General features: G+C 35.6%; 1 protein-coding gene across 2 annotated transcripts in view; it reads right to left on the bottom strand.

The window, feature by feature from the left end:
• Positions 1-26,378, bottom strand: part of ssp3 (SCAPER domain-containing protein short spindle 3) — a 460,137-nt gene that overhangs the window by 79,048 nt on the left and 354,711 nt on the right. For both annotated transcript variants that reach the window (XM_090403385.1, XM_090403386.1), the window contains one exon: positions 1,812-2,044. In XM_090403385.1, coding sequence (XP_090259511.1) covers positions 1,812-2,044 — 233 coding nt within the window. The remainder of the gene's footprint in view (positions 1-1,811; positions 2,045-26,378) is intronic.

Genomic DNA, 26,378 nt, shown 5'->3' on the forward strand with positions numbered 1-26,378 from the left:
CTGCAAAGGGTGTTCCAATATTTTTGGCAACATAATGTTCTATTACATTACATCTAGAAGAATTACTACTAACAAAAAGAACTATATTCCATAAGTTAACAAAAACAGAATAACAATATATACATATATATACTGGAAGAGGCCTTTGTCCAGTGGACAGAAAATGGCTGAAAAGAAGAAGAATTCCTGGTGGCCAGAGTAATATATGAAAACAGCAATAAATTTCTTGACAGGTTTTTGTAATATATCTGTGCAACCTGGGCTGCATCAGCAAATAATTGCTGCAGGTGATCATATTACATTGAGCATGTTACACAACATCTGTCAAGAAATTCTCTGTTTTGATATTAGTCTGCTAGGCCGATATACTAAAGCCACTTGGTATATATGACTACTCTCGTATCTACTATTTGGTACATGTGGTAGTTTTTATTTTTATATATTCAACAAAAAGAAATCTATAGAGCTCAAATTTTGGCATCCTAGAAGGCTATGTGATTCTCTATTTCTCTAATCTTGAAACTACTCAAGTGTATGTTCACTGGAAGGGTTATCCTTGTGGCATCAAAATGACTGCATAATTTTGCAGCATGTTCAGGCCATATCCCATTACTGTGGCTTCTGTAAGGAAAGATGAACCAACCATTGAATCCAAATTCAGGATACAACATGTTTACTTAGGATGTGCCATCATATCTTTGTTCCATTATAATGTGTATGTTTTCACTTCTCTATATTTTACAGCTGTCAGTCTGTTTATTATTATTATTATTACATAATACCTCCAGGGAGACCAAAGACTCATCACAGAAGGGCACCTACTCTACAATTCTCTGTCTCGACCACTCTACCAACTGCAACAACCTTCATCATCTACACCAACACCATCTACCGCCGACCACCACCACTAGTATTTTCACATACAATAACAAACATCCATGCCCACGGTGGGATTCGAACCTGCAGCCTTTGGCTGGAGAGCGGATACACTAACAACTTGGCCAACCAGGCCGGTAACCACATGCCTTATATAGAAAAAGTATATGAAATTTTGGTATTATTACTATCGTTACTTTTAATTTTTTACTTTTAGCTATATGTTTATCAGAGAAAGAAAGATAATGGAATTGTTATCTGATAACAATTCCATTGTGAACATATTCTGATAATTTTGCAATTTTCTTGTAATTTCTCCCCTCCCTGCCTCAGCTGAATCTTGTTTATCAAGTTCAGTCTCTTGTGCATGATCTGACAAATTAAAAAGTATCCTGTATTACTCCCAGTCAATATACATCTGCTACCTAGTTCCTGCTATCTTCCTTCCTCGTTTGAAGCAACTGTTTAATCCATAGCATTATGCTATATTGCACAGATGTAGATTGTGTCTGCATTCTTGTCCCAAATTTCCTTTTGTATAGTAATCCAAACACTTGAATTCAGAAAGCCCAAAATAACACTGCATTTTCGGCCACCCTGTGTATATGCTATTTTGATGCTTGATGACAACACATATCTGTAGTGCCATTGGTGGAATATCACTTGCTCTGTGCACTACTAAAATTTGACCAACTTGATTAAAAACACTATGAACATAGTAACCACATGCCTTATATAGAAAAAGTATATGAAATTTTGGTATTATTACTTTATTATTATTACCAAAGTAATAATAAAAGTATTATTATTATTACTACTATTATTACTTTTAGTAAAAGTAATAATAGTAGTAATAGTAAAATTATATTTAGTAATATAAAAGTATTATATTATTACTATTATTACTTTTAGCTATATGTATACTAATTTTGTACCTAATAACATCATGAATTCTCTGCTGAAATTCCTCTTTCTGGCCAGCAGGACTTGACTGCTCAATTACCATGTGCTTAACTCCAGTGAATCCTGGTTGCTGAGCTAGCAAGCATGTCAAAATGGTTCCTAAAAGTTGCATCAGACTTCCTGCTACATCATCCACAGGCAAAGCAATGGAAGTATTACCAGGAGAACTTGTTATAAGCTGGGTATAGTTATCAGGGATCAACATCTAAGGAAATAAATCCACACACACATATATATGTGGTCAGGATGGTTGTGCAATCATAAATATAAATAAAATTTCACTTGTTTTTTTAAATATAAAGTTGAATCGACATTATCACATAAAAATCCATTTTCAAGCACTTTTTTGTAGCTAGATCTGTTTCAGTATACTGCAAGAATCAGATAATCCATGAGGTTCAATCCTATTATTATAATTAATAATACAACAGAATTTCTATAATTTTATTGAATTATTTTTATTAAATTTATTTCAGTTTGTGCAGTATCTTGTGAACTAAAATTGATGGCATGTAAAGTCACTTACCAAGTGTTGGGATGGGTAGAAAAATACCCCAGCTGCATTCCTGCAAGTCATAAGAAGTGATAAATGGAGACCAAGTCCCTGGGGGGTATAGCTGGGTCCCCTTCAGGGGGTTGGGTGAAGGACTAATCACCCCTCCCCATAAAAAAAAACTATTTGATTATGGAAAGTGCAAATCTGTATGAACAAATGCTCCTGGCAACATATGTTATTTGCAAGACCCCAAGAAGATGGTTATCTAGGCTGGTCTGATGTGGATAATGTATATATGACACACTAAGGGGAAAGCCTTTCGGAACCCTTGATGTTGAAAGAGTCGCTTATTAACTTGGAAAAGAATGATGGAATCCAAAATGAATGAGGCAGGATTTATTATTTACATATTGCTAACCAACTGACTGGAAGAAATTGCAGAGAGGGAGCAAAACCAAGCCATATGTGTTTGTGCATCCATTTTTCTTGGAGAAATTGGATATATTTTAAGTATCATAAATCTCAAATAACATATTTTTTGGATATGAGTCTATACCTCATATTTCACTATATCTATATATCTAAATTTTAATCATTCATATATTTTATAACAGGAATGAAGTTTTCAGGAAAATAATCTCTCTACAAAAAAATGTGAAAATTACCGCACCATTGCCCTTATCTCAACATACCAGCAAGATTTTACTACACATTATTAATCTATCTATCATGGTGGATGAAATAGTGATACCAAATTGCACTTCTTATCCATGTCAATGGATAAGAAGTGCAATTTGGTATCACTATTTCATCCAATTTGGTATCACTAATCTATGCTTTATAGATTACTCCAAGGCTTTTGAATGTATGAGGTGGGATATTTTATGGGATATCATGCAAGAATCAGGAGTACCAAACCATCTAGTAACCGTCATAAAGAACTAATATCAACGAAATCAAGCATTTGAAAAAAATTTGAAAAAGGATCAAAACAAGTATGCATATGCTCACCATTACTGTTCAACCTTTACAGCGAAACTATAATGAAAAGATCTCTAGAAAAGTGGAATGGAGGGATTAAATTAGGTGGCCGAACAATCACTAACCTACGATATGCAGATGACACAGTGATAATAGCAACAAATGAACAGGAATTAAAATCCATCCTAAATCAATTAGAATGGGAAAGCTTAAGCTATGGTTTACGAATAAATCAAGACAAAACCAAAATAATGATTTTAAACACTGCAAAAGAGATAGATATAGAAGGAATTGAAATCGTTGGCAACTTCAATTACCTTGGAGTGATAATAGCAAAAAAAATGGATGTAAAAAAAGAGATAAGAAGAAGAATAGCACTAGCTAAGAAAGCGATGATTGATTTAACTAAGATCTGGAAAGACAGGCACATCTCCAAAAAGACCTAAATTAAGAAATCTTTCTCTATCCGTCTTGGACAGTGACAAAAGATGACAGAAGAAGAATTGAGGTGTTCGAGCTCTGGTGCTGGAGAAGATTGCTAAGAGTGTCTTGGAGAGAAAAACGAACAAACAAAAGTATTCTAAAAGAACTGAATATCTGCACAAGACTGATAAACATAATTGATAAGAGAATAGTGCAATATTTTGGACACATATGTAGAAGGGAAGGCAACTGCCTGGAAAAAATAATCATCTAAGTAAACCGTGTGGGAAAAGAAAAAGAGGATCCCCCCCCTTACAGGTGGATTTGACCAAATATCAAGAATCACCGGACTTAAACTAGAACAAGCAATAAGAGAAGCACAGGGGAGAAAGAAATGGCGAAGCATCATCAGGAAGGTCACAAGTCCTCAGACAATGAGGAGATCTGTGTGAGAGAGAGAGACAAAAAAAAATGCAACAAGATCCTCCTGTTAGATCCTAAATGAAGGAATCTTGGAAAGAAATTCATTCATTTAGAACCTAATTTAAAATCATTCATTTAGAACCTAACATATAAAACTTGCTGGCAGAGAGAAATACCTGCACATCAGTTGTAATTAAAAGTGAAACTTCTTCACTTTATGTAAAATTTGTATTCTTTATTTCGAGTACTTTATATTTAAGTTGATGTGATTATATTAAGATTTCATTTTTAAGCTATGTAAAATTTACTGTGAGTCATCTAAAAAGTTGCTAAGTAATAATTCCTGGAAGGCATAAAGCTACACATGTACAGCTTAACGCTAGCGGCTATAGCTTACTTGAAAGTTACATTGCCATGTATTCTGTGAATCCAAGCATAACAGCATCGTAAAAGTGAAGGATGAACCTAAAGGGGTGAAAAGAGAAGGGCCGTGTGCAAAAAGGGGACTGAGAAAAAGAGGGCGCTCTAGAGAAGAACATAAGGGGTTGAGCCCGTATCGGAAGACTGCCACTCTCTGGTCGTAACGTTTTCCTGTCTTAGTGGTTCGGAAGTTAGCAGGCAGTTTCACGTAAGGGGGGATGAAGTCTGTGATAAGATGTTTGACTGCGAGCGTTCTTAAAATGAAGTAGGATTCTATGCAAAGCTGAAGGAAAAAATTCCAGTCCTAGCAGAATCAAGCCGTCGCTGAAAAGTCCCATTGAGTCATTCCTGAAAAGCAAAGATTTGAGTCCATTTTCAGCAGAAGGAATGAAGATAGGGTAACCCCTACGTTGGCGTATGGACAGCCAATAGATGAGAAGCATCCAGACATACATGTGGTGCAGAATGACACGGAAAAAGCTTGGTAAGGTGCAATTACTCTAATTTTGTGTGAAAGTTCATTAGAAGAGAGAAGATTGTTTACGAATATGAAATTAAGAACTGTATTCTAAAGAACTCTGTGGACAGTCTCTATTTAGAAAGTTAACCTCCTTTGAGAGTAAGAAGAATTGTTTGGAAGAGATCTTTTGTAATTTTGTATGTGATAGGATTAACTTGATGCGATAAGAACAGTAGAATTTAATATCGCAGTAACATTAGAAAGTTTGTTAGTTTTCTCTTGCGAGTAATACTACTGAAAGGTATTTAGCTTAACTTCATATCATTTGCTATCTATCCCAATATGCAGTTACTGTGTTTAGCATGCTTTATAAGATTTAATTAATTTAGAAAGTGTTAACCTCTTAATTCGAGTTTTATTTAGTATTAAGCATAATTGAGTGTATGAATTTTGTACTGCGTTTTAGATATTCTAATAAACGTCATATTTACCTGAACCTGAGTCATGCCTGATTACGATTCCAACTTACCACTTATAAAAATAGAACCTATTTTGGCAGGAAGGATTTAGAGAGTGAATATAATAATAGATTTAGGTCACGACTGCAATAATCTGAATCTATACGGCAGTTTAAATAAGATATTGTGTAAGAAAGCTAAGAATCTAGTATTGTCTCCCTGAGTAAGGATGTTTTCTACTATAGGATACTGGCTGGCGCAGCAAAATATAAATTCACCACTATCCGAAGAGGAAATAATCCTAGATATAAGAATAAGATTAAAGTAAGAGAAGAAAGAATAAATAACGAAAGGTAAATTAACAATAGAGCAGCCGGTAGGATTTTGATTGTATAAGGTTTTAGGTAAGAAAGGATAGATTTAAGTAAACAACTAATTAAGCATAAATCATATAGAAACATCGATATAACTATAAAACAACTTTTTAACACTCCTGTTTGTGGGTTGTATCTGAAGCTTAAGCTATAAAAAATGAATAACATGGCTTTCTTTTACCTGATAATTAAAAATAATTGAATTTTAAAATAAAATTGTATTTTATGATTGAATTGCAAATATCATATACTGAGTGAGGAAGAGAGAGAGAGAGAGAGAGGGTTGCAAAGATAATTTCCTTGAAAACGAATTATAATTTTTAATTTCAAAAATAACTGCTCAACTGTGTAGAGTACACTAAACAGAAATTACCTAGTGACATAATAATTTAACTCTTATCTTCTTGTAACCATTAATACCACTCATTACTCCAAGTACAGTATCTTCTACATAAAAAAAACACCCGTTTGATAAACCAGTTTCTCTTATTTTACAACCAGTTTCTTCAGAGAATCTAGGTCATAATATTGTACATTAGATTATACTTGTTAAATAAAGAATTTACATTTATGATTCAGTTACAAGGATAGCTGAGGTGGAGGATCTGGAATATAAGTATTAATAACACTATTTTGATTGTACTGTTCTAAATATGTGTGCTATCTTCTTTTTGATGCAGTATATATAGAGATAGATAGATAAATAGATAAGTGGCTGCACCCTAATAACTTTATGCTTCAATCTATTAGTGGTTGCCAGTACTATTTATTCTAAGATTCCTTTTAACTAAGATCATGACCATTTCTGAGTGGCACAGATGAAAAACTATTGAAAAAGAATATATCATGCTGAATAATAATGAAACATGCTGAACAATAATGAAAAATGTATGTCATACAAGTTGCACATGTTCTTGTAGGACTGAAAATTTATTCTTATTACCTAACAGACTTATGTCTTAATCCTGTCTAGCTTAAAATATGCAATTTATTTATTTCTCAAGTGTAATCTGATGTATGTTATTGTAAGCATTGATTCATGTTGATGTTTCTGGAATAAAAACTATGTGGAACCGGAGAGAAAATAAATAATTTATTCACATGCTGACATTTCATTTATGCTAGCATTATTAAAGGCACATTAAAGATAAACTCAGCAAAGATGGAGAAAGAAATGTCCTTGAGAATCTTAAGTAACTTCTGGCAGATAAGGTAATCCACAACTCATGAGATTATATACTTTTGGACAATGAAACCGAAATTTTAAGCTAAGGCTTTAATTTTGCAATTGCTCCAGGAGAAAATCCAGTGCACTCACAATGTGGCAAACTTTGAATTTGAATACTGCTCTTCAAAAAAGTAGTATGTCTAAGGGAGAAAAGCAATCTAAAATTAAACAAAAACAGAGTATAGTTAAGGTAAACAAAGGAAATGCCAAGGTGAGCCTTAATACAGATGACTATAATAAATTAAAAGAATTATTACTCAATATGTCAAGATATATTCAAATAGTGAATATACAAGATCCCACTATTTCAATGAAAAATAAAACCTTAAGTCTGTTGGTTAATATCACAAGCTGGCTAATGGAAACTTCATCCATATTAAAAATTTCTAATTTTCTACCTATCAATTTTCTATCAAGCCTATATGGGCTACTAAGTCTGCAAACCTGGAATCCTATTGTATTTCATTATGGATACTATAAATTGTCTTATCTATAACTCTACACACTTAAAAACTGGTATGCAGAACTCTCACTTGGAGGAGAAGAGGAGAACGATCACTTAGTGAGCTTTTATGCATTGTCTCTTTTCACTAATGTTGCAGTGAATGATATATACTAGAACTCCCCCCCCTCAATATTTGCAATTTCTTTAACCTGTACCTAAAATCAAGGTATTTTAGGTGGAATAATCAGCTTTTTAAATAAACTGAATAAACTTATTGCAGTCCACTGCTAACTTATATGTGGAATCATTTAAAGACATTGGCACTAAATTCAAGTCCAAAGTATACTCAAGGTATACAGACAATATCTTTGTCATTTGGAGGCATGTACTACAGACTCCTAACTTTTAACAGTATCAGATTGGAAGTGTCTAATTATAGGCCTGTTTGTGTGTCATCAGTAGTTGTTAAGGTCTTGGAGAAATCAGTGAGGGACTATAAACAGCATTTGGTAGATGAGGGTAAAGTTATCTGTGAGAATCAACATGGATTTGATAAGGGGCGCTCTTGCTTTAGTAATATGATTGTCTTTTATAATAAAGTGACAAGAGCAGTTGATGAAGGAAAGGCATATACTGCCATTTTTTTTTGATTTTGCAAAGGCATTTGACAGGGTGCCACACGATAAGCTGATATTTAAGTTGCAGCACATGGGTTTAAGTGTTGGGTTAGTCAAATGGATTCAGGATTGGCTGACTGATAGGTATCAGAGAGTTGTGTATGATGGGGCAATATCAAGGAAGCAGAAGGTTACAAGTGGGCTTCAGGTCCCAGTACTTAGCCACAGGGCTAAGTACTGGGACCTGTATTGTTCAATCTTTATATCAATGATATTGTCAATGGATTGCAAGGGTACATTCAGTGGTTTGTGGATTGTTTGTGGTTGCAGATGTGGCAACCCTACACGATGATTTGAATAAACTAGACAGATGGGCAAATAAATGGGATTATCGGTTCAATGCAGCAAAATGTCAAGTCTTGAGGTTTGGGATCCATCAATGGAAGGAGCTGTACTGGAGGAGGTAGGGGAGACAAGAGATCTGGGGGTGATTGATAGAAAACTGAAATTCAGGGAGTATATTGCAAAGGTGGTGCAGGTAACTCAGAGGATTGCTGCAATACTGAGAAGGACGCTGACCTGCAGAGATAAAAGCATTATCATTCCGTTGTATAAGGCCCTGATCAGACCACACTTAGACTATTGTTCTCAGATTTGGTTCCCAGGATTTGAAGGGAATAAACTGACTGTGGAAAGGGTACAGAGGTGGATAACAAAGATGGTTTCAGAACTGTACAATATGAGTTATGAGGATCGATCATTTAACATGATCGAGACTTTAAAACTGTTGAGAGGAAGTTACAGGGTAGACATTGGAGAGTTCTTTCACTTGGTGGAACGGCAGGAAGGAGCGATGACAAGAGGCCATCCCCGGAAGTTACAAAACGAGGCTGTGCGCAAGAGGGTGAGGAGTGGTTTCTTTGCGTGGAGGGTGGTTGAACCTTGGAATGAATTGCCTGAGAGAGTGGTTGGAGTGGGGACGGTTAATGGGTTCAAGGAGTCATATGATAGACTTTGTATTATTTCCTAAAAACGACCTCCCACAATGAGTCTTTTGACTCCACGGAGGCCTTGATAATAATAATAATAATTGTGTTATTTTTCATTTCTGATTACTTCCAAAGTATGAATTCCTGTCATTATTAATCTTGTGTAAATATCTTTCTTTTGCAAATCAGTTCTGTCAGTAAAACACACAGACACATTCCAAAAGTAATGCCCTCCCTTATGATAGCTCCTCACAGAAAAAGCTGTCAGCACAATAAAACACAAAAGATGGTTGGATATCTCTGCTTCACTTTTATCCACTGTTTCTCAATATAATCTCTCTCCCTTTCAGTACATTTTCTCCACAGCCCAACAAGGGCTGTGGAGAAAATGTACAAACCATCACAGCGACACCCTCCAGAATGTTTATGGAATCATTTTCTCACCTCTGCTTTCACGTATTCGTCATTTTCAAAATTGATATTCTCCAGAGGTGTCTTCAATTTAAGAAATAATCAGAAGCATAAGAGAGCCAAGTTTAAGGCATAGGAAAGATATTCCACAAATCCTTTCTTTCATTTAACCAGGCACCAAAGATAATCACATTTGCCTCCTAAAAATTGAAGATGCATCTCATCTCATGCCATTTTGCAAATGATAAACCAATAAAAGTAGAGATTAGAAAATGGTTTCAAAAAACACTGAAGGGCTTTACTAATGACAGCTTTAGAAAATGCACTGAAAGCAATATTTTGTTTAAGAAATAATGCATAAACAGGTGAGATCTTGCTAAATAAATAAGTATTGGATATTATATTGTAGCAATAGCATTCAACACCAAACATGAAGATAAACTTCTTGTTTCAAAGGCAGTTTCAAGTAGAGTTATGTGAGCTAACTTCAAAATGGGGAAATGGATCATAAAACCTATTTGTATCTATGGTACCAAACTAAGGAAGAAGCAGAGAAATTTTTTTGAGTCATTAGAACAATGAGAATGGAAAAAGTGGTCCTGGATAGAGATCTGAACAGCAGAGTAAGAAATGAATCCCGGCACACATTCAGGAACATTTTGGGAGTAGAAAGGAGCAAAGCTAATCACAATGATAAGTATTACAAAGTCAACCGAACCTCATTGACTACATTATTGCTCATAGTGACACAAGAACATACACAGGATTTGAAACTGGAAGTAACCGTTATTTAGTGCTAAGCAGGATAATATGAATATGAAAAATGAACATCACATTGAAAAGAAAAGTGTGTAAGGAAGTTTCAAAAAGAATTAAAGTTCAGCAGCTTTTACAAAAAAACTATAGACTTCACTCTACAAACATTATTGAAAAAAAATTGAAACAGATTGAAAACAAGAATCAAACCATACACTCTCAGTGGCAAAATCTGAAGACATTGATTCAGCTAGGGAGGTATGTGGTAAAGTTGTCTGCAAGGATTGAAAATTAAGAATTCCATGGTGGACATAAGAAGTTAAAGAACAAGTCCTGAAAGCACACAAAAAATTCATAGCAAATAAGTTGGCAGATGCCTTAAAAGAATATAGGAAAAAAATATAAGAGAGCTAAGTTATGTAGAAAAGTAGCTAAACAAAAGTCATGGAAGGACTTTGGTAAGAATATAGAAAATAAATATTAGAAAGGTGGCAAAATGTTCTGGAGGCTATTAAAAATGCTCTGCAATGGAGGAAAGAGTACTGTAAAAGGAATAAAAGATAACAGGCGACATGAAAACTGATGATAATATTCTAGATGTCTGGAGTTACTACCCTGAAAGACTGTTAACCAAACCAAGCAGTGACAGAACCATACTAGAAAATTTTCAAGAGGAAATTGTTTCAACCAAGAGCAAATTCTTCTGGTTGAATATTATTCAACCAGAAGAATTTCTGGTTGAAATTCTTAAGTATGGAGGTAAAAAAAAGTTTTAAAGCTGAATGTCAGAATTACAGAGGAATTTCTCTACTAAATGTTCCAGGTAAGATTTATGCAAGCATACTTAAAAACAAGTTGAGAAAGATTGTAGAAGAGAAACTTGGATAAGAACAAGCTGGGTATAGGCCAAATACAGGGTGTCAAGATCAGATTTTCACTTTACTACCAATAATTGACAAATAATGGGAATACAATAAGGATTTGTACTTAGCTTTTGTAGATCTGGAAAAAGCATACAAGGTGCCCAAAAAAAAGCTTTTCAAAACACTACAATTGTATGAAATAAATCGAACATTATACAGAGCAATACATAGTCTATATTTAATTGTAAATCAGCAGTCAGAACTGAAGGAAATACAGGATGATGTTTTGATGTAAAATCAGGAGTAAGACAAGAATGCACATCATCTCTACTCTCATTCATCATCTATATGAATCACATTATGAAAGAAAGTGGCATTAGACCTGATATTAGAATTGGAGATGTCAAACTTTCAAATATTTCAAATAAAGCTCGTTGCTTTATGCAAATGATGTACTCCAAAACACATCTAGTGCAAGTCTCCAGGATTCTCTAACTAAATTAAATAACAGCTGTAACAAATTTGGCATGAAAATCAACAATAAAAAGACGAAAACTATGAAAATAGGCAGGAGCATAGAAAATTTCAGCTGCATTCTGAATGGAGAGCCTATAGAACAAGTAAAATATTTCAGCTATTTAGACATAGTTTTTAGTGAAGATGGCAGGTTAAATTTGGAATAGACAACAGAATAAACAAAGCAAGTATGGTGGGTAGCCAGCTGAACAAATTTATATGGAATAACAGAGAAATTAGCTGAAACACCAAATTAGCAGTGTACAAGACAGTGTTCAAACCAGTTTTAAGTTATGGATCTGAAAGTTGGGTTACAATTTCACTTGACCAAAGACTAGAGACCACACAAGAAATATTAGAGAGTGAACAGATGGCATGAATGGTAGAACCTTTAAAACACAGATATTAGAAAGGAACTTGACATTGTTAGCACTAAAGAATGTGTATGAGCAGAGCTAATCTAAGGTAGTATGGCCACTAAAACAGGTGTCTGATGAAAAGATGACAAGAAAGAGACCCAGAGGAAGAATAAAGCCTAGGTGGATTGATTCAGTCAAAGTGACTTAGAAGCACAAAATGTTTGATATGACAATACTGGAGTGCTCAAAATTAATAGACTAATTTGGAGGAAAATTGCTGATAGGAGATTAATAATAATGTAAACTTAATCATGTAACACTGTCATAGTAAACTAAACACCCCTTGAGAGTATACATATCAGGAAATTGATGATGATGATGATATATATATATCATCAATGTATAGCATCACCAAACAGAGACAATGGGAGCAAAAAGAGTAATCATAATGGGAGACTTTAATTATCCAAATATTGATTGGATAGCAGTAAGATTTCAAGAGAATAATGAAACTCAATTTATTGAGCTGTTGCAGAACAACTCACTCAAGCAGCATGTGACAGAAGGAATTCGAGGTCAAAGAGTGTTAGATTTAATTATAGTGTCAGAAGGTGTTTCAGTCAAAGATGTAACTATTCTGCCTCCGGTTGGTGACAGTGATCATGCAGTACTCACTTGGGAAGTGACTATGAATGTTCAATTCAGGAAAGGTTACATGCTGAACTACAAAGCAGGGAATAATGATCAACTGAGGAATACACTGAGTTCAGTGAAATGATATCAGTTGCTGGATGGGAAGAATATCGACAGTGCATGGGAAGCATTTAAAAAATACTTAAATGATATAACATCAGATCAGAATGTGTCCTAAGAGTTCGAAGAATAAATAGGATAGGAGTCAAATGGACATGTAATCTTATTAAGCAAGAGATTCGAAATGGATGATGTGGAAAGAATTCTGTCTGCATAAAGATGATGTCCATTATGAAAATTAAAAGCAACAGACCAGAATAGTCACAACTCTTGTATGGTAAGCTAAGTCTGAGTTTGACAAGAAATTGGCTCTGCAAGCTGAAGACAATGCACAAGAATTCTATCGATATGCTGCAAGTAAAAGAAAAAAATAATATGAAAGATTAACTGTTCTGAATGCAGATGATGTGAGGGTAACAGATGCAAAAAAGGTTGTTCACCTAACAAGTACCCATTTTGCTAAAGCTATCAACCCAGTATATGCAACATTGAGTTCACTGCTTCCTCTTCTGAAGAAACTCAGGTGTATGAAGAGGTGGTATTAGAGCTGTTTCTGAAACTGAATAAGAATTGAGGAATAGGGACTGATGAGTGCTAAAAGACTGTTCAGCTGAACTGGCTATTCCTCTGACCAGGTTATATAATTTGAATCTCAAAACAGGGAAAATTCTGCAGGAATGGAAAGAATGTATGGTAATCAATTGCATAAGGGTGGTGTAAAGACCGATGTATCCAACTTGTATAGGTAAAATTTATAAGTTGTGCATTACTTCAACCTTGGCATCTCAGGGTCTGGCTCCCACTGACGAGACTTCGATAAAGGTCAAAAGTGGTCTTGTATTGTCCCTTCCTTTAATGCATAGCATCATACATCATCCACAAGGAGATGTGCTTTGCATTATGGTAGATACTAAGGAAAGTGATCAGAGCTTACTCCACCTTTATCACGAGTTGCCTCAGACCTGAAAATACTTCAAGTGCAAACTTGACTTACCTGCTTGTATGCTACTTGGGAAAAAGGATTAAAACCAAGTTTATAAAATTGCTTGGTATTGGAGAGATTGACTTCTATTTGGGTTTATATAGGTCAAATTTATTTGAAACTAAGTAAGAAAATACCGACAAGTTTTGCCAACTTTAGCTGTTTGGCTTCATCAGGGTAAAATAATAGATGTAAGACAACTTAAACACTAAAACGGTTACACTACAACTATAAATGATGGAAGAACCGAATACAATTTTATTTTTTACAAAAAACAGAACGCGTACATCACACATATGGAGCGTTTATGATCTCATTTGTTATGTAGGAACGTTCTGGAATGTTTAAAGATCTTATGAGGGTCTTCCAAATCTCAGGCAGAATTAATCCTTGGTTTCTATTTAGGTTTTGTTTTGAACAGATCGCTTCTTTTATGATTCAGGAGCGGAAATCTTCCTCTAAGTATGGCATGGAGCTTTTGTCCTGGAGAAATGAAAAGTTAACCCCGATTTGTCTTCTCTATAATTGTTTACATCTCCCATGTGTTCCTTTTTTCTGATTTCAAAACTTCTAGAGGTCTGACCAACATAGTTTAAACTGCACGAACAGGGGATGTTGTAGACTCCGGCATATTTGAAAAAAGGATGACTGTCTTTTGGAGATCTTAAGAATTGGCAGATGGTCTTTGAAGGTTTGAAAGCCACTGTATTCCATGTGGCTTAAGGAGTGTAGCAATCTTATTTGAAACCGTCCCCGTAAGCGGAATAACAATAGTGGAATTATAATGTATATCTTCAGGCTGTCTTTGTGGGGGTTACAGAACAGTATCTTGTGGATCAATTTTCTAGGATAACCATTGTTTATACGGTTATTTGAAATCAGAGATAGTTCATCTTTGAGGTCTTTATCATCTGTAGTGATGAGAGAGGCTCTATTTTTTAGCATGTGTACGATGCTAAGTTTCTGAGCAACGTGGTGTGAAGAAGTGAAGTGCAAGTATCGACCTATGTTGATTGGTTTGTGATAGATTGTGAGGCTGATGTGTCCATCTATTTATTTCTTAATTAAAGTATCCAGAAATGGTAATTGTTTTTTTTCATTCTCAAGTTCTAAGGAGAATTTAATTTTGTGATGCAATGAGTTGATCTTGCTGAGAAATTCGAACAGATCCTTTTCTGTGTTTTTCCAAACAATAAAAATGTCGTCCACATATCTCCACCACACTGTGGGTTTAGGGTCTAGTTGAGATAAAATTTTACTTTCAAGTTTCTCCATAAAGAGATCCACACAAGGGGGTGAAAGAGGGCTGCCCATTGCAAGGCCTGTTAATTGTTGATAAATCGTTTTATTCCATTGGAAGAAATTAGATTTTAAGCAATGATGGAACAGAGAAGTAATGTCTTGAGAGAACATGTTTCTTAAAATGTTGATTACTTCATCTACTGGAATATTGGTGAATAAAGATGTAACATCCAGGCTTGCCAGAAGGTCTGTATTGGAGATCGAGATAGCATTTTTAGCATGTGTACGATGCTAAATCGTACACATGCTATAAAATATAGCCTCTCTCATCACTGCAGATGATAAAGACCTCAAAGATGAACTATCCCTGATTTCAAATAACCGTATAAACAATGGTTATCCTAGATGATCCACAAGATACTTTTCTGTGACCCCCACAAAGACAGCCTGAAGATATACATTATATTTCCACTATCGTTATTCCGCTTACAGGGACGGTTTCCCAATAAGATTGCTACACTCCTCAAGCCACATGGAATATGAGTGGCTTTCAAACCTTCAAAGACCATCTGTCAATTCTTAAGATCTCCAAAAGACAGTCATCCTTTTTTCAAATATGCCGGAGTCTACAACATCCCCTGTTCGTGCAGTTTAAACTATGTTGGTCAGACCTCTAGACGTTTTGAAATCAGAAAAAAAAGGAACACGTGGGAAACGTAAACAATAACAGAGAAGACAAATCAAGGTTAGCTTTTCATTTCTCCAGGACAAACCATACCATAGAAATGGACAAAAGCTCCGTGCCATACTTAGAGGGAGGATTTCCGCTCCTGAATCATAAAAGAGCCATAACAGTGATCCGTTCGAAACAAAACCTAAATAGAAACCAAGGATTAATTCTGCCTGAGATTTGGAAGACCCTCATAAGATCTTTAAACATGCCAGAATTAAATCTTGCTGCCAATTACATAACATAACAATACATGAGATCATACACGCGCCATGTGTGTGATGTATGCGTTCTGTTTTTTGTAAAAAATACAATTGTATTCGGTTCTTCCTTCATTTATAGTTTTAGTATAACAGTTTTAGCGTTTAAGTTGTCTTACATCTATTTTTTACCCTGACGAAGCCAAACAGCTAAAGTTGGCAAAACTTGTCAGTATTTTCTTATTTGGTTTCAAATAAATTTGACCTATAAAACCCAAATAGAAGTCAATCTCTCCTATAGTTCTTGTGGTCAAAAATAACTTTTGTATCTTTATTGCTTGGTATCTTTAATGTATAGTATACCTAAGGTATAAAAAACTGTCTGTATCCAGCTATTGACCAATCAGTATCTCAGCAGTGAAGATTTTGGAAAAATTGGTTAGGGCTCACATTCAGAAATGGGTTGACAGTGAATCTCTACTTTGCAATGAACAGCATAGGTTTACTAAGGAAAGGTCATGTTTTAGCAACTTTTTCACATTCTATAATAATTTTACCATTGAACTAGACAAGAGGAATAAATACACCATAATACTTTTAGATTTTGCTAAGGCTTTTGACAGAATACAGCATGAAAGACTGTTGCATAAATTGGAGAATATGGGTTTGAATTATAAAATATTAGCATGGTTAAGAGGATGCCCGACTAACAGACATCAAAAAGTGGTATGCGGGGAATGTGAGTCTGCAAGATTTACTAGTGGTGTACGACAAGGATCAGCCCTCGATCCACCATTATGCAATCTGTATATTAATTATACTGAGAAAGATTTGACAGGCAACACACAGCTCTTTTGATGCAAAGATAGGTAGGGTAATCAGGAATGCTGCTGATATGCAGTACTTGCAGAATGAATTGAGTACATTAGAATTGTGGGCATGGGAAAATGGATGTCATTTCGATATCAGTAAATGTAAAGTCATGCACTCTGGCACGATTAGATATCCAATGTCATATTCTAATTGTGGGAAATTGATCAGAACAGGGATCTCAGAGTATTAGTAGATAGCAAATAAAATTCAAAAGATACTGAAATGCTGAAATGATCTTTAACATGTAAAGATAAGGATGTCATTTTGCCTCTTTACAAGGTCTTGATAAGACCTCACTTGGACTATTTAGCACAGGTCTAGTCACCTAGTTTCCCATTTGATATACCAGTATCTCTTATTTTAAAATCAGCTTTTTTTCAGAGGATCTAAGTCATAATATGGTACATTAGATATACTTGTTAAATAAAGAATTTAAATTGATGATTCATGTAGAAGGGCCTGGAATCAAAGTATTAATGACACTTTGTTAGAGACTACAAAGGCTATTTTAATTGTATTGCTCTAAATATGTGTGCTATCTTCTCTAAGATACATTTTATATATATATATATATATATATATATATATATATATATATCAGATGCGAATATGCCGGGTGTGCTAGGTGTACAGTACACACTCATGGATTAGCAATATCGTTGATATTATATTTTTGCCAGAGTAGGAAATGATTGTCAGACATACACAAATATACTGGTAGAATTTGGAGAAAAAAGCAAAGCTAATAATAATGGCAAATACCTGATGCATTTTTGCTCAGGACATGGACTGGTTATTACTAACACCATGTTCCAACAGAAAAATGTGCACAAATTCACATGGAGAGAAGAGGCTAGGAATAAGAAAAGTCTCATTGACTATGTTATTGTTGATAGTGATGTTTTCTCAATGGTGCAGGACACCAGAGCGTACAGAGGATTTGAAACAGGAAGTGATCACTATTTAGTCTTGAGCAGGATAAAATTGAATTTCATATTGAAAAGAACAACATGTAAGAAAGTTTTGAAGCGAATAAAGGTTGACCAACTCTCAGATTTGAACTGTAGACTAAAATACACAAACATGATTGAAATAAAAAAGCTTGAGAACAAGAATGAAACCTTGGAGATTCAGTGGCAAGCCCTGAAGAAAACACTGAGTGATTCAACCAGAGATGAATTTGGTGAGGTTGTCTGTAAGGATAGAAAAATCAGAACTCCATTGTGGACACAGGAAGTCAAGAAGCAGTGAAAGAAAATAAGAAAGCATATCAGAAGTTAATGGCAAATAAGTCAGCTTGTGCTGTTAGAGAATACAGAGACAAATATAAGAAAACTAAACACTGTGTAAAACTAGCTAAACAAAAGTCACGGGAGGACTTTGATAAGAACATACAAAATAAATATCAAGAAGATGGCAAGATTTATGGAGGTTGTTGAAGAAGCTAAGAAATGGAGGAAATACTGCTGTAAAAGGAATTAGAGATAATAAAGTTGACATGAAAACTGGAGAAAAAGATATCTTCAAGTATGGAGTAATTACTTTGAAACATTGCTAAATGAAACAAGCAGTAATAACACATTGGTAAAAAACACTCAACAGGGATGCAGTCAATGCATATCCATACTTGAAGTAGATGATATTTGACCAGAAATGCTGAAGTATGGAGGTATAAAAGTCTTACAGTGGCTGCACTGCATAGTTCAGAAGGCCTGGACACAGTGGCGAATTCCAGATGATTGGAGTAGTTCTCATAGTACACATATATAAAAGGGGAAATAAAACTGAATGTGAAAATTCTAGAGGTATTTCTCGACTGAATGTTCCTGGTAAGATATATTCAAGTATACTTGAGAAACGATTGAGAAGAATTGTGGAAGAGAAGCTCGGTAAAGAACAAGCTGGATTATAGACGCTGTCAGGATCAGATTTTTACTTTACGACAAATAGTTAAGAAATCATGGGAATATAACAAAGATCTGTATTTAAGTTTTGTAGATCTGTAAAAGGCATATGAGAGAAGTTATTCGAAACCTACAGTTATATGGTGTCAATGGGGTATTATATCAAGCAATACTTAGTCTTTATTTGATTTGTAAGTCAGCAGTTAGAATTGAAGGAAGTACAGGAAGGTGGTTTAATTTTAAAGTCTGGTGTCAGACAAGGATGTACTTTATCCTCTCTCTTATTCATAATCTATATGGATCACATCAGTGTTTCTCAACCTTTTTTGGATCATGTCCCACATCAACATCTCAAAGATCTTGATGCCCCCCCTCTAGCATAATAGTCAGTCAAGTTCTGAAAAAGTATAATATAAATATGTACATGTACATTTTCTAATTGCTCAACAAAATATTCAAATTGCCCCACATTGAGAAACACTGGATTACATTATGAAGGAAAGTGGTGTTAAACCTGATATCAAAATTGGAGATGTTAATCTCGGCTCTTTGTCTTATGCAGATGATATTATACTTCTAAATAAATTCCTTACAAGTCTGCAAGATTCTCAGACTAAAGTAAATAACTGTTGTACTAGAGAGGATATGAAGGTCATCATTAAAAAGACAAAGACAATAAAAATAGGCAGAGGTATTGAAAATATCAACTGTATTGGAGAACAAGTAAAACATTTCAGCTACATAGACACTATTTTTAGTGAAGATGGTAAATTAAATATGGAAATAGACAACGGAATCAACAAAGCTGGTATAGTAGGAAGTCAATTGAATAAATTTATATGGAATAAGAGAGAAATTAGCCAAAACACTAAATGAGCTATATACAAGACAGTCTTCAAGCCAGTTTTAACTTATGGATCTCAGAGATGGAAGTAAAACACTTGACCAAAGACTAGAGACCGCAGATATGAGAGTCCTGAGAAAGATTAGAGGCATGAACAGAAGGCATCAATGGCAATAACATATTAAAAACTAGGATATTAGGAAAGAACTTGACATTGTTAGCATCCATGAATGAGTTACCAAAGCCAATCTTTCATAATATCCTCATTTTTAATATGATATTGCCATTGATGCCATCTGTTCATGTCTCTAATCTTTCTCAGGATTCTCATATCTGCAGTCTCTAGTCTTTGGTCAATTGTTTTACTTCTGACCAAGCTCCTAGATCCATAAGTTAAAACTGGTTTGAACACTGTCTTGTATACAACTAATTTCTCTCTTATTCCATATAAATTTATTGAGTTGACTTCCTACCAAACCAGCTTTGTTGATTCTGTTGTCTATTTCCATATTTAATTTACCATCTTCACTAAAAATTGAGCCTAAGTAGCTGAAATGTTTTACTTATTCCACAGGTTCGCCGTTCGCAACACAGTTGACATTTTCAACGATTCTGCCTATTTTCATTGTCTATGTCTTTTTAATGCTTACCTTCATACCATATCTATTACAACAGTTATTCAATTTAGTCAGGGAATCTTGCAGACTTGTAGTGGATTTATTTAGTAGTATAACATCATCCGCATAAAGCAAAGAGCTGACATTAACATCTCCAATTTTGATATCAGATTTAATACAACTTCCCTTCATAATGTGATCTATATAGATAATGAATAACAGAGGGGGATAATGTACATCCTTGTCTCACACCAGATTTAACACTAAACTATCTTCCTGTACTTCCTCCAATTCTACTGCTGACTTACAACTCAAATAAAGACTATGTATTGCTTGATATAATGCCCCATTGACCATATAACTGTAGCGTTTCAAAGAGCTTCTCTGCTGGCACTTTGTCATATGCCTTTTCCAGATCTCCAGAACTTAAATAGAGATCTTTGTTTTATTCCTATGATTTCTCAACTATCTGTCGTAAAGTAAAAATCTGATCCTGACAGCCTCTATTTAGCCTGAATCTAGCTTGTTCTTCACCAAGTTTTTCTTCCACAATTCTTCTCAACCGTTTCTCAAGTATACTTGCATAGATCTTACCAGGAACACTCAGTCGAGAAATAACTCTGTAATTCTCACATTCAGTTTGATTTCCCTTTTATATATGGGTACTATAAGAGCTCTATTCCAATCATCAGGAATTAGTCCCTTTGTCCAGGCCTTCATAACTATGCAGTACAGCCACTGTAAGAGTTTTATACCACCATACTTCAGCATTTCTGGTCGAATATCATCTACTTTCTGCTGCCTTTCCACATTTCAGGCCTTAGATGGCTTTTTCTACTTCGAGTATGGATATGCATTGACTACATCCCTGTTGAGTGTTTTTATCAGTGTGCATTTCATTTAGCAATTTTCAAAGTAATTAATTACTCCATACTTCAAGGATATCTTTTTCTCCCGTTTTCATGTCACTTTATCATCTCTAACTCCTTTTACAGCACTCTTTTCTCTGTTTCTAAGCTTCTTCAACAACTTCCAGAATATTTTGCCACCTTCTTAATATTTATTTTCTATGTTCTTCCAAAGTCCTCCCATGACTTTTGTTTAGCTAGTTTTACACAGCGCTTCTTGTGTCCACCATGGAGTTCTGATTTTTCTATCCATGCAGACAATCTCACCACATGCCTCTCTGGCTGAATTAATCAGTGTTTTCTTCAAGGCTTGCCACTGAATCTTCAAGGTTTGGTTCCTGTTCTCAAATTCTTTCATTTTTCTTCAATAATCTTTGTGTATTTTAGTCTACAGTTCACATCTGGGAACTGTTCAACTTTTATTTGCTTTAAAACTTTCTTACATGTTATTCTTTTCAATATGAAATTCAATTTTATCCTGCTAAAGACTAAATAGTGATCCCTTCCAATTTCAAATCCTCTGTACACTCTGGTGTCCTCCACTATCAAGAATAACATAGTGAATGAAACTTTTCTTTTTCCTTGCCTCTTCTCTCCATGTGAATTTGTGCACATTTTTCTGTTGGAACATGGTGTTAGTAATAACCAGTCCATGTCCTTAGCAGAAATCCAACAGGTATTTGTCATTATTATTTGCTTTATTAAGAAGTTAGTAACGATGTAATTTTTCATGTTGTACTATCATATCCTGTACACTCGTTCAGGGTATATATCAGGAATTTGATGATGATGATGATTATTATTATATTTTTGCACCTATTCTTTATACAGACTCCTCTGATTGTTTCCTGGCTTCACATGATTTCTAAAATCAAATACGGTATATTAATGATTGAGCGGGAGATGGTAAATCCCGTTTTATTTTATAGCCGAGGACGAAACGTGGGTCAAAATCCATCGAATCTATACAGTTTCAATGCCGAAAAAAAAACTATTGGTGGAACCAAGTGTAAATGATCACTTGGGTAGTACAACACCAGGGCAACTCCAAATTCGCCGGTAAAATAGCCTTTCGGCTGATTATCTTTGTAATTAACAGTATATTAATATTTCATGAAGGGGGTCACTTTTCCATGCATAAACACTGCATCACTTTTGTGTTAATAGCCCCATAGGTCACAAATACTGACACCTTTGAGCACTTGAAAAAGATGTGCAGATGGTACATCGTGCCAAATTCTTAGCGTTCCGGTGGTTTTAAATGGTCCAGAAGGTGAGTTAGGGTGTCCGCTGAGACAATAGCACCCAGAAGTTGTTAAAGGCTGTTATTGGTTATTTTCTGAAGCAATCCAATTGAATGTGTCATTTGTTATGAGTTGCTGTTTTTGTTTTCTGAGTTTCATCTGTTTCATGTGCATGTGTTTTTTGTTGATTTATTGGTGTTTTGGATTCAATTTTTTTTGTTTTGGTGTTTTGGATTCAATAATTTTGGTATATTATTAGAGCTTTATTAACGTGGTTAGTGTACTAAGTGTTTTATAACATAATCTATGTCGGAAGTCGCCGCTAGATGAATTCGTAATGAGTAGTGTTCGTGCAAGCTCCAGATAAGATAAGTATCATTTTCAGTTATCGATACAAATTACTTAATATTGTGTAGTTTTGTTTTGTTTGCCTTGTGTATTTTAGTGCATCTATTTTTTGGTGTGTTATAACGTTTAATTTGACAAAACACGTTACAGATAAATATGGCACCTGTGCGTAGGAAAATGGTGGCCAGTAATGAAGGTTCGCCATCGTTATCTAAGAACGGTAGCATAAAAGAAATGAGTCAGTGTACTAGCTGTGAAATGTACGCTTTGTGGAGTGCGGTCGGAGTGTGGTTAGATGATGATAAAGGATTGAATGTGTGTAGAAAATGTAGGGAGAATGCGGAATTGAAGTGTATTTCGGATCGTGAGTGTGATATTTTTGTCAACCTTCAAAATGAAGGAAATAGGGATATGACAAGAAACGGCAAGGTTGTACATGAAAATTGTGAGAGTGTGAATGATAGTATAAATGGTTTCTCAGAGAACAAAAAAGATGAGATAGATGAATTGAGTGAGATCGCGTTGTTGAATAGTGTGATAGAAAGAGCAAAACAGCAGCTAGAGTGCATGAACAAAAGTAGACTGAATGAACCAACCAATAATAAAAGGTATGACAGGAAAAATAGACGTATGAATGTGAACATGAACAAAATGAAGGATAGAGTGCTGTATGGAGACTCATTAGTACGAGGTGTGTTAGTAGAGGACTTGACAAAATCGTACCAACCTGGTGCGACCATAAAGGACGTAACTGCGTCTATTAGAGAGCAAAAGGAAAGGGTGAAAGAAATGATTGTTGTGGCAGGTATGAATGATTTGAAAGGAGATAAAATGGAAATGATAGAAGACCTGAATGAATTGTTTGAGGTAGCAAAAGAAAAGAGTGAGAGAGTTAGAATGATTAGTCTTTTGCCACGGTATGACAGTGAAATGTTTAAAAGGAGGGCTATAATTGCAAATGACTTTATGCGTGGGTTACGTATGACGAGTGGTGTGGAATTTGTGGATGTGTGGAGTGAGTTTGATGGGCGAAAGGATCTATATAAGATGGATGGCTTGCATTTGAATGGTTACGGTGTAAGAAGACTTGAGAAAGTGTTGCTGAATGTAGTGGATGTGCAAATTCAGGGAAACTAGATTTGTTAGGGGGGGGGGGGTAGAGATACAGTCCTTATGGAGGCAGTTGAATGTAAGAATGAATATAATATGCCAGAGCAAATAAGGACAACAAATCAGAGTGGGATAGTTAATATAAGGCATCAAGGTAGGGTTGGGGCTAATGGGGGTCTTAAATTCATGTACACTAATACTAGGAGTATTAGGAACAAGAAGGAAGAGTTTTTGGCCATGGTTGGCACTTCCAGACCACAGGTTATAGGTATTAGTGAAACATGGCTGACTGTTGATGATATAACTAGTGGGATTGAATGTGATGGGTATAGTGTGTTCAGGAATGACAGAGAGAATAAAATGGGGGGAGGAGTATTGTTGATGATAGCTGATGAGCTACAGCCAAGGAGAATAGAAGTTGAATTGCAGGATAGAGAAAAGAGCACATTTGAGGCCATTTGGTGTGAGATTGTGGCTAGCAGAACTAAATATACAATTGGGTGCTGCTATAGACCAGGTGATGGAAAAGATGGTGGTGACAGTATGCACAAGCAAATAGAAGAAATGGGTGGAAGGAGGGTGATTATTATGGGAGATTTCAACTATGGTCGCATTGATTGGAGTGAGGAGAGGACACACGGGAGGAAGGAACTGGATTTTATGCGGTTATTAAGGGATAACTATCTGCGACAGCATGTAATGGAAAATACTAGGGGTCAAAGAGTGCTTGACCTAGTAATTACATCTGAGGATTTGGCTGTAACAAATATGACCACATTGCCACCAATCGGTGAGAGTGATCATAGGGTCTTAACTTGGGAAGTGGCTAAAGGTGTAGAATTTTCAATTAAGACAGGGTACATGTGGAATTATAGGGCGGGAAAGTACGACAAGCTTAGGAGTTTGATTGGTTCAGTGCCATGGCATGTACAACTGCAAGGACTAGAAGTTGATAGTGCATGGGAGGTAGTTAAGAAGTGCTTGCATGAAGCAATGGCTGACTGTATACCTAGAGTCCGAATAATAAATCAAGTAGGGGTTAAATGGATGAATAACACCATTAAGATTGAGTTGCAAAAAAAGAAACAACTATGGAGGGAATTTAAGGAGAAGGCTGACCGGCAGGCACATGAACGGTATAAAGCGCAGGCCAGAAGGGTGACGAGTGTGGTAAGAAAAGCAAAAAAGGATTACGAAAGAACATTGGCCATGCAGGCTAAAGAGAATCCTAAACAGTTTTTTAGATATGTAGCAAGTAAAAGGAAAAATGTACATGGCAGATTGATTTTAAAGAATGCCGATGGTAGGGAGGTAACTGAATCAGTTGAGATAGTTGAGTTACTGAGTGAGCACTTTGCAAAAGTATATCATCCAGGTGGTGACATTGCAGAAACGAATAAACCAGTAGATTATACGGGAATTGTGGTTAATGAAGTGGAGGTGAGTAGTCTATTGCATAACCTCAATGTCAATACATCTGTGGGATTGGATGGTATACCAGCTCGTGTTGTACGAGAAGCAGCTAAAGAATTGTCAGTACCCTTGACCATTTTGTTTAATTTGAGTCTCGGGTCTGGGTTAGTCCCTAGCGGGTGGAAAGAGGGGAAAATAGTTCCATTGCATAAAGGTGGTTCCAAGACTGCTGTTGTAAATTACCGACCGATTAGCATATCAGGAATCATTGTCAAGGTCTTAGAGAAAATAGTCAAGAGGAAAATACAAGATTGGATAGAAGAAAATGGGATGCTGTATCGGGGACAGCATGGTTTTGTGAAGGGTAGGTCATGCCTCAGTAACTTGCTCACGTATTATAACACAGTGACGGCTGAACTGGATAAGGGTAATGGGTTTACGGTGATTCTACTGGACCTTGCCAAGGCCTTTGACAGGATTCCACATGGAATTCTAATCAGTAAATTGCAGCATATGGGAATGGACATAGGGTTGGTGAGATGGATAGGATGGTGGTTGATGGAGAGATATCAGAGAGTTGTTTATTCGGGAGTAGAGTCCACAAGACGGCCTGTGACTAGTGGTGTGCCACAAGGATCTGTTCTTGGACCACTGCTGTTTAATTTGTTCATAAATGATATAGGAAATGATCTGAGAGGAACAGTTCATTTGTTTGCGGATGATGCGAAGTTGGGTAGGGCAATAGTGAATGCAGATGATGTCAAAATTTTGCAGGATGATTTGGATAGATTGGAGGTCTGGGCTAAGGAGAATGGATGTCAGTTTAATGTGGCAAAATGTAAGGTTATGCATTTCGGGCTGAAAAGATTGGCGGCAGTTTACTGCATTGGTGGAACCTAGCTCCAGGAAATTGATGAGGCACGAGATTTAGGAGTGTTGGTGGATAAGGAATTGAAATTTAGGGGACACATTGCAAAAGTGACCAAAACAGCTCATCAAATCACTTGGTTGCTGAAGAATACGTTGACAAGCAGAGACAAGCAGGTTATTGTTCCTCTCTATTGAGCCTTGATAAGACCCCATCTAGACTACTGTGCTCAGATTTGGTCACCTAGGTTTCTTCTTGATGGGGAGGAGGTGGAGAGGATCCAG

Source organism: Typopeltis vanoorti, chromosome 14 (assembly GCF_054136105.1).
Source record: "Typopeltis vanoorti isolate ZY-2024b chromosome 14, IOZ_Tvanoo_1.0, whole genome shotgun sequence".
In the NCBI taxonomy this organism is placed as follows: Eukaryota; Metazoa; Arthropoda; class Arachnida; order Uropygi; family Thelyphonidae; genus Typopeltis; species Typopeltis vanoorti.